Source organism: Ornithodoros turicata, unplaced genomic scaffold (genome assembly GCF_037126465.1).
Source record: "Ornithodoros turicata isolate Travis unplaced genomic scaffold, ASM3712646v1 Chromosome12, whole genome shotgun sequence".
Classification (NCBI taxonomy): domain Eukaryota; kingdom Metazoa; phylum Arthropoda; class Arachnida; order Ixodida; family Argasidae; genus Ornithodoros; species Ornithodoros turicata.
Genome location: NW_026999301.1, coordinates 4,319,913 through 4,329,609, shown reverse-complemented (window position 1 = coordinate 4,329,609; position 9,697 = coordinate 4,319,913). Strand labels below are relative to the sequence as shown.

The following is a 9,697-nucleotide window of genomic DNA, read 5'->3' as shown; positions in this document are numbered from 1 at the left end:
GTTTTGCAAGGGTAGAGTTACCTCAGACTCTGAACTCCACCAGCAACACAGCTCGGATATTGAAATCCAATCCTCTTCTGACACGTTTGCCCACCCATTCACTTAGCATGTTGTTAAGCGTTGTGCAAACTGAAACTGTCTTATTGTTCCCAAATAGTAGGTCATTGTAGGTCATTGTAGGTTTAATCACCTCAAGTATTGTATGATTGTTAGACGCCAGTACATTAGATTGTTGTACGCAAGTAAATGAGATTGCTTTAAGAGTACCCTGTGACTGAATGCTACTTCATTCTGCTCCGTCCACCAGGGATGCTCACTACACACCAGTTGACCGTTGAAAACCTCAGTTTTTCTTTTGTGTGCAAAGTGTGGGCTCAGTGGGAGTAGGCTATATCCTTTGCGAAAGCAAGCTTTGTGCCTTGCCTTGCCTTTGCCTTTGTGCCTTGGCCGTGCAAATATTTTCAATTCCCCGAGTTTGTGGGTGAGAAGCATTTTGTAGTCAAACATGTTGTAGCATCAAATGTGGTTCATATAGTTTATTGTGGCACTCAGATGATATCTCCATCCTATGTTTACAGAAACTGTTCCGAAATAGCATACATGATGCCCCGTCATGCATTATTGTACTTTGGGGAAAAATAATGTTTCACCTGAGACAGAAGGCAGTATTGGTGACAGTGTCTGACACATGTTACATTAGCAGCTATTCTTAAAATGTTGTAAAATAATATGCATAAAAGATGTTCCAAATGTGAAACTATGACGAAGTTCCCTTGTTTGAGTTCGACATTTCTAATGTGCACGAGCTCTATCCAGCAACCCCCTGTATGCAGCTCCCTGCTTGCTCACTATGAAGCACGTTTTATGTGCAGAAGTACATCGGATGCTGTTATTGTACAAGCAGAACTCTCTGTGGAGCCTGGGCACTGCAGAGTACATTTGCAGGAACTCACAGCTATTAGACATAAAACCAGCATAACAAATATGTAAATACCTCAAACAGCTATTTTATATAATAACTAGGACACAGACAATCTTGCAAACTAAATATCTCAGAAATATGCACAATTATAATTTCATGCAATGCTTGGAGTAGCAGGGAGATGCAACAGAATGAGAACAAGTGGGGAATGCTTAGGCACGTTCCTGATACAGCTCCCTTGTGCTTGAGTTTATATTTGTTGCTGTATGTCGTCATTTCAGTGCATGTTACGGAACCCTCACTTGGCAAAAATAATCCGCTGACTTGACCTCTGTGGCATTGCGCATGGCCATAGTTGTTTTGTGGCATAGATCCCTGGCTTAGTGTTTGTGATGTAGGTAGGGATTGAGCACTGCAGACCAACGGGATTTTGGATTCTGATAAGGCAGCAAATCCCAAATGCATCTGCCTTGCTCAGCAGATGAAGATTAAATATTGATTTACAGGAGTGTGTTGTATTAGATCTGCACTTCTGATCAGATAATTGTGTAGAATCTGACTGCTATAACTAAATTTACCGTAATGAAGATTCACTACAGGTTGATAAGTAGTACTAAACCAGCTCTTGTGGCTGTCTCTAATCTTCAGTTGCCCCAGTGCGTGAACCAAGCGGATGAACGTGGAAGTGACAGCCAGATAGCTGATCTAAAGGGTGCACTGGTGCCCGCTTCGTGCAAGAAATATGTAAACAAATTAATTAATTAAAGGGGCCGTAAACAGGTATACAAAGTGCGCACTTCACTGCGTTATATTATTGCAACTCAGGAAGTGAAAGCTCCTTGCAATTGTAACGCTCAAAATCAAAAGGCGCTTGCATACGGATGAAATACTCACTGCACTCTTTTGCTTTTTAGCTCCGGCCTGCGCTCTAACTTTATGCCATTTTGATGTGGCGCTTTCCTCACCAATTACGGTCAAGGGTTCCACGTGTGATTTTATTTCACTTGTGAAAATGTGCTAGATGAATGTGTGTCTTATTGTATTCAAAATCTGAACAGTTACAACCTCAAGCTGGAAAAAAAATCCGTTCAATTTAGATATCGCACGCGAACTACGTTTTCCGTGCAGTAGCAAGCAGCACACAGTGAGCGTGAATTAATATCTGGCGCTACAGTTCTGGAATCTTAGGTAGGTGTGCGATTGGTCTTCTTCGAATGGTTCCGACGACTGGGCTGCCTTACTTTGGCTTGAGCCATGCGGCTTCGCATCACCAGCTCGCGTGGCACAGTGGTTTTGGCGTGGGTTTGGCATGGCACATGATTTTATAGTGTTACAGTTCCTTAGCCCTTCGGAAAGTGGATTTTGTAGAACAATTAAACGAGGGAACACTGCCACAGTACCCGAGACAGTACGAAGGCTAAGTGCTCGTACTTCCTGACACATATGGTTTCAATTTGAGCACTCATGAGGCATGAGATGCACATGCCATATATATCATACTTACTTCAGACTTTAGACTGAAGACTTTAGTGACGGAATATTGTAAACAGTGCAAGGTAGGCTCAAGTTTGGGGGCACTCAGGGTGGAGGAGGCTTGCAGAATGGAGTTATGGTATTTCGAACACTGAAAATATGTTTCAGATAGCATTCGAACATCATGAATATTCTGTTCAAAATTTCCATTATTTGCACAGTTTTAGTTAAAAGCAGAATATGGAAATGTAATGTGGAAGGGGGCATATGGCCATGTGCATACAGCATGGTAGAAAAGCGCACAGAAGACACGGACAAAAGAAGACGACACCACCTGCGCTACTCACAACTCTATATTTTATCAAAAGACACAGGGGGCCGTTGCGATAGCCGTAAGGGGGCGTTGCGATGTGCGTGTTTTGTGTCTTTTGATTAAATATAGAGTTGTGAGTAGCGCAGGTGGTGTCGTCTTCTTTTGTCCGTGTCTTCTGTGCGCTTTTCTACCATGCCGTATCCTTACCAACTAGCCCAACGTTGTTTGCTGTTGCATGTGCATACACCACTGCCCAAAGAAGCATTAGTGTCCTGAAGAACATGGCTTTTGTATGTTTCTACGCCATAGTAATTGATTTCGATGATACAAGCTAATACTAAAGCATTGATTCCTTTGCATCACTTCATCATCTCTTTGTTCTTTCTGTGTATATGTGTACTGGGGTAGCCAGTTCGACTTCGTCAAAGCTCACATCCCCATTTTTTCCTTTATCACATCATGTAACTTAACTTGATTGTCACCAGAGTGCTAAGTTATCAACTTCAACAGATTATACGATAGTGGTTTAAATTTCCAACTCTAGCAGTAAAATACTGAATTGTAGCAAAAGCAGCACTGCCACTGCAGAAAGCTCTCTAATACGACAAGCTGAGAGGAAGAAAAGTAGGGAAGCCTCACTAATACTCAATAAGTGATCTGTTTTATGAAGGAACTGTACCAAAATGTAGCACCCGGTGCCAATTTCCTGTAGTGGTTGTTCGGGAAATTCAGGTTAAATAGGCAGTGGAAACCTGGAATTGGCAAGGAGATTCAAGGTTGCCTGTTGGTTTGACACCTGATGTCAGTGAAATATGCAACGGCCGTAATTCTCCTAAACCATGCGTAAGGCCCTTCTTTTTCTGCTGCGGCAAATCCTGAATTCCGCAGCAGGGAACTATGAGTTCTGCATTTTTCCGCGGCAGAAGGCAAATTGCCCTAGTTCAGACAGAAAATACTCTCTGTTAGCACTTAGTGTGGAGGAACATGGTTACAACTCCAAAAACTGTTGTGACTTAGCATAACAAGATACATTGTGCTTTCTTCTGAGAGGGAGTGACGTTTGTCACTGACTATCAAATTGTGCTTGCTAAGTGGCCTCTCTGCATGTACAGAGTTTACTGTCGCACAGAGGTACTTGACAGCTATGGACACCAAAGCAGGGGTCAGTGTTTGCATTCCACTCCAGAATCCCAGAGAGTTGAGGGTTAGAGAGAGAAGTTAGAGGGTTTTTCCAGCACACAGATGGGGCCATATCACGGCCTGGTGGCCTTATCCGGATGGCACATCTACACTGTCATGCGAGCCGACCCGGTGCGAGCAAAGTCCGTTCATCTCGCGCATAAACTGAGTTAAGCACGCGGTTTCTGCAAAATTCTGCGCAAAACCTCATATTCCGCGGCAGACCTACAATTCTGCGAATTTTTGCAGAATCGCGGAATCGCAGAAAAAGAAGGGCCTTAACCATGCGTATCTCATTTCATAATCATGCATACTTTTCTCAGTGCACAGATTGGATTGCCTTCATTGACTGGATGCTAGCTCTGAGTGGTGCAGAAAACGGCTTTTGTGGGCCTCAATGATGGCTTCCCTTGGCTGACGTGGGTGGGAGTCACTCATTGGGCGGGTTGCAATTGGGGTTGTGTCCTCCAGCGCTTTCTTGAATGATGGCAGTGAAGAACATCTCTGCAGCGTTTTTTCAAAAAGGACATCAACGTAGCCTGCAAAGGCAAAACATTCAATTTCTTTGCCAATAAGTAAACTTGTGAAAAAAAAAAAAAAAAGAAATGTCGCGGAATGTTGCACACTCACGGAATGTTGCATCTTCTTTCACAGAGCAGGCAACAACATGGCCCCCTCTCCCTTTTGGCACTTTCAGTTTCCACCTCTCTTCATCGGTTAGAGTTCTTGCTTGCTTGCGACAGGAATTTTCATTGAAATGTAGCACCGCAAGACAAGTTCTGATTGATAGAAAAGTGCATGGTGTTGTGTCAGAGTAATATTACTACCTTTCCATTCAATAAATGTATATCCCCCCCCCCAATATTACTATTCTGTACATATTATTTGTGGAAAATATTCTTGGGAAATAAATGCTGCATCGGTTACATGAAATTTCATACCAAAACATGAGAAAGGGTATAATACGTTATATGTAATGCTAGATTAGAATAGCCCGATAACATGTAAACTCAACCAGTTTAGAGGTTTCGCTTTTTGAGGTGAATGAGAATCTCCAACATACCTTTCATACATTCCTTCAGGAGAAAAAGCCACAGACTTTGATGCAAAGGTATTCAGCACGCTGTGGTAGGACTCCAGCCCATACGTTTGTGTTGTAGGGGACAGTTGCCCAATGTCTTTCATGAGCAGCGGAGCAGTCACAACAGCCTTGAATTTCACATGTGCTGGAGAATCTAAAACAACAAAGAAATTCTCTGTGTTCTTTGCTGTACTACTACAACGTAGGATACAGTTTTCTTCTTCAAAGTATTAATTTTGAAAAATAGTGCAGGTACTGTACCACGTTTGAGCCATGCAGATTCTTGGTTGGGCTGGTGAAGGCAGCGAGGGTAGTTCGGTGCATGGCCCTCGTGCACATCCACTACGTGGTTTACTGAGCTTCTCCACATTTCTAAGAGCAAGCCAGCATTGCCTCCACTTACAGCTGCACACCAGTACATGTGATTCACTGCTGCGGGGATCCACAATTTCAGGTCTCTTGTGGCTGCACTGTTACTTGCTGCTACAAGTTTCTTCTTAACACCTGAGATGCCACAATAAATGTATGTTGCATAAGGTACAGTCATGACATAAATTTGACACTATATGTAGCAAGCATTGCTAATCATGTGTACCATAAAAAGTTCAAGAAAAGTCCTTTTGTTTCATACCCTTTGCGACGTGCCACACATCAAAGTAATGCTTGATGTCTGGCTTCATCGTTCGCATGTATTTTTTCGTGGCTGGGTGGCGGTCGGTGGTCAGTGATGCTACATTCACATCATTTTCCTCGAGGAACTGTAGACCCCGTATAAGGCCCTCCTTCTCCATATGGCTGCTCGCTTGCACATCTGGAGACTGCAATAATATACATGATATGAGAACACGTTTTAACAAGGATGAGAGCTTATTTACAATTCCATAACACTGCTATGCAGTTCAGTCATGTGATGTTTTGTTATTTTCAGATTATTTGCATTTACTCGTAGACAAATATTATGTAGTATTCATCGCGTGAATAGGATAAACGGCCAAATGCATGAATAGTTAAATAAGGAATTGTTCATGTGTCATCGATGTTAAACAGTACGTATTAACCATCCTGGAAGAAAAAGCTGGAGAATGAACAGAGAACATGTCAAACAGGATGACTGCTTGCAACCAACAAGTTTCTTAGGACAGCGTGCAAAATGCTGAACCACATGCCAGACTATAAATTACTATATAGTAGTCCGAGGCTGCAAATAAAGTAAACCGAGTCATGGCCACTGCCAAAGCAAAGTTCAACATAACCTCAAATATGCAAGGTTGAGTAGCTTCACTATTCATTTTTAGCGCCCATCAGCAGTAAAGCACAGATAGCTTTAAGGAAAATAGCTTTCTCTATACCCCAGCTTCCTGGAAACCTGCTAAAATTTATCTGAAAATTTGTTCCCTAAACATATTCCAAGAAAACTATCCAATGACATGGGACGACAGCTGTATTCACAACCATGCAAAAGGAAGGCTCTAATGGAGTTTTTTTTTTTTAAAGAGGACAGTTGCTCGTTACTTGCAGCGTGCCATTCATCCTGTGTTCTCTAGTGTAAATGTTTGTTCTGCTGTTGTGTCTTCATGTACCAAAGACAATCTATGTCAGTAGGCTTGCGCTATACCACATTATTCGCATTTCCCAACATGTAGAAATAAGGCAGTGTCCACCAGCGTGGCACAGAAGTGCTAGTTTTCTGGCATGGTGAAATTTATACGTAGACATAGCATGTAACATACGTAACATAGCATACGTACATATACGTAACATAGCACGTGGGAAATGGTTGCGCTGAAACATAATATTGTGAAAATTATTACTGCAGTGGCATAGCAGTAAAACTAGTTATCAAATGTATATGTCAGGGTTTCCACTCGTCATCATTCAAATGAAATTGTCGTTGTCAGGGTCTGCACCATTCCACTGCTTTAGTTAGGTACACGTCAAGGAACATATGCATGCATACCTCCTTCACCTGAACTTGTTCGAAATGCACAATCTTGTTTAAGAGGGGATACGACCTCCGGCGGCCCCATGTATTCTCTATGGGCGAAACAATGCGATCTTCTGCAGCTAATACTGAACCGATTTGGACCAAAATGGCCTTGTTCGATAGATTTTCGAATTTCAAACAATTCGCATTGGAGACATTTGCAATTTTTTTTTTTGCAGAAGTTTTTAAAACCTTACGAAAGCTGCAAAAATACTATAAGTTCGGTCTCTCGCTTTTGCAAGCTCGTAGCTCGTTTACTGTAGCACATATGTGAAATGTAACCAGTAGCATTTACGCGGAATTGTTTCTTGAATATGTTCTTGTCCATGTTATGTCTGTCCATGCCTCCAGTTGTTCACAATATTGAAAAAACTTAAGGTATGTACGGCTCCGTGAACTGCCCCGTCTTGCCATCGTACAGTAGCGCCACATTGCCGGTCACAAGAGAACTTCATATCGTTCCGCGGAATGCAGTCACTGTTCTGGCACCCTATCCCAGAAGGGGTTTCCCCGGCAGCGGAAGCGCCAAATTGAGGTCGTGAAACCTGTCTGGGGAGATCCACGTTGGGGAGGTCGTTGCAAAATAATGGGAAGGCCTTGAGAATAGGGAGAATAGGCGGCATTAGACCAGGAAACCTTTGCTAAATAGCCTGCCAATGGACTTACACAATATTCGTCTCGCATCGCATGCACGTAAAAAGAACGGTAGGGCTAGGGGAGGTGAGGCACAGTGAGACCGATTGGTGTTATCATTCGCTCTCCCGATGTGTTGAAATTGAAAGACAGTTTTCTTTCTTTCTTTTTTTTAATGAGGTAATATCAAACAGTCGTATACTGGATTATGGAAAGGCCGAAAAATAAGAAATTCCAAGAGGATGTCTGCGAAATAAATAATTTAAGAATAAAACGTTGAAAAAGAATCCACGTAGAAATTCACTTTTTAAGATAACTTTTTCAAAAGAAGCTCTTTCTCTATCCACAGCTGTAAGATCAACCCCAGTACACGAGGGATGCTGCCAAAGAGTGGCATGCGCTGGACAAGGTCATACAAAGTTATTTTAAATGCATAAAAAGCATTTAGCACATTAATTCCCAATACCTGTCCTGAGCACAGCGTTGTGGAACTACCTTATGTAGCAGATGTAACTTTTCGAATATATATTTTTCATTTCTTGGTGGCTTCTGGCTTTCGATAGTTCGGTCTTCCGAGCTCTCGGCCTTTTTAGTTTTCAGCCTACAGAGTGAAGTATATAGTCTCACACAAAAACATGTCGTAAGATTAATTTCTTAGATCAATATCTCATAAGTGTCCCAGGCTCGGGCGGGTCCAGGAAAAAATGTTCCCAAAAAAATGTCCCCGGAAAAAATGTTCCCTGAAGAAACGTGCCCTGGAAAAATATCACCTGAGGAATATCTGCTTTTGGAACGCGTGTACTGGTCGACTTCGGACTTTGCCTTTTACTTGGACTTCGTGAATATTTGAATTTTTGGAACACGAAAGCGAGTAATCGTATATTGAATTTCATTTCCGAATCAAATATGGAATTCAATGTTCGAATCCCGAATCGAATATATGTTTCTTCCAAACTGAATATATTTGAATAGTCTCGAAGCTGCATACGTAAGGCCGGCACATAAAGGTCATAAAACAAAGTAGGAAGGGAGTTGCCTCAGGACAGAAGCCGCCGATATTTCGAACAGAGACTGTTCTTCTTCTGGGCACCGTCCTCATCATTGGCATGGTATTTAAAGGGTTAGGTGTGACGTGTTTAAAGGTTCATGCGAATTGTGAGTCAACAGCCCGGAGGGAAGAAAGGTCCGTACGGGTTTTTACGGCAGGAGTGAATGGCTGCTTTGTTAGAGTGTGGAGGGGATTATGTGAACGTAGTGATCTAGGCTACAGACCGGTTGCAGAAAAATGGAAGGTTCACGAACACGTGGACGAAACGGGACAAGAGGCAAGAATTCGCAAGCATAGCGAAAGATAAGGAGGTTAGTGGTTACGTGGGGAAAATTCCAGAACGAGCAATTTTTTTTTCTTTTTTTTAATATATATTTGTAATACAAAGTTGTGGCATGCAATAAAGAGAGCAGAAAGCAGTGGCCATGCAGAACATAACAGATGATAATGGAGGTAGATGGGAAAAGCATATTTTATTTGTGAAGTGTTTCTAGGGTGCCTTGTGATTTGTTGATACCGGACGGGTGAAGAGCGTTGAACCTGTATATGAGATAAGACTCCCTATCACGTCTGTCACGTGTGGATCTAAACCCGGTTTCTAGAATATATAGTTTAATGTTGTCAAAATTGTGACCAGGAACGTTAAAGTGTTCGGCGACTGCTTTGGGGAGTTTGTTGGACGTGTCGGTTCTGTGTCCGGTAAGGCGGTTGTTCATTTGTTGGCCGGTTTCACCAATGTATTGCATAGAGCAGTCGCCGCATTCAATGCAGTATATAACATTGGTGCTTGTGCATGTGAATGCGTGGTTAACGGGGTGGGTGTAATTGCTCGCAGTGCTTTTGATGGAGTTAGCGTGTTGAACGTGCTTGCATGTTTTGCAGCGTGGGAGGTTGCAGGGTCGTGTTCCCGTGTACGGGGCGCTCGTTTTGCTGATTTTGGCATTGACCAAGGAGTCTGCCAGGTTTCTTGCGCGTCGGTATGTCACCTGTATGGGATTTGTGAATATGTTGTTAAGTCGGTCACTGCTTTGGAGGAGGGGCTCGTGCTTCTGTAGAATGGCTTT

General features: G+C 42.6%; 1 protein-coding gene across 1 annotated transcript; it reads right to left on the bottom strand.

Annotated features, from left to right (window-relative positions):
• Positions 1-4,566: 4,566 nt before the first annotated feature.
• On the bottom strand, positions 4,567-6,498 carry LOC135371636 (uncharacterized; the record flags this gene model as incomplete). The annotated part of the gene is made up of 5 exons (XM_064605623.1): positions 6,481-6,498; positions 5,600-5,786; positions 5,230-5,472; positions 4,951-5,122; positions 4,567-4,666 (listed from the first exon to the last, which is right to left on the bottom strand). Coding segments are annotated over exons 1-5 (720 nt in total), but the record flags the coding sequence as incomplete, so codon positions are not given.
• Between the last annotated feature and the right edge of the window lie 3,199 nt (positions 6,499-9,697).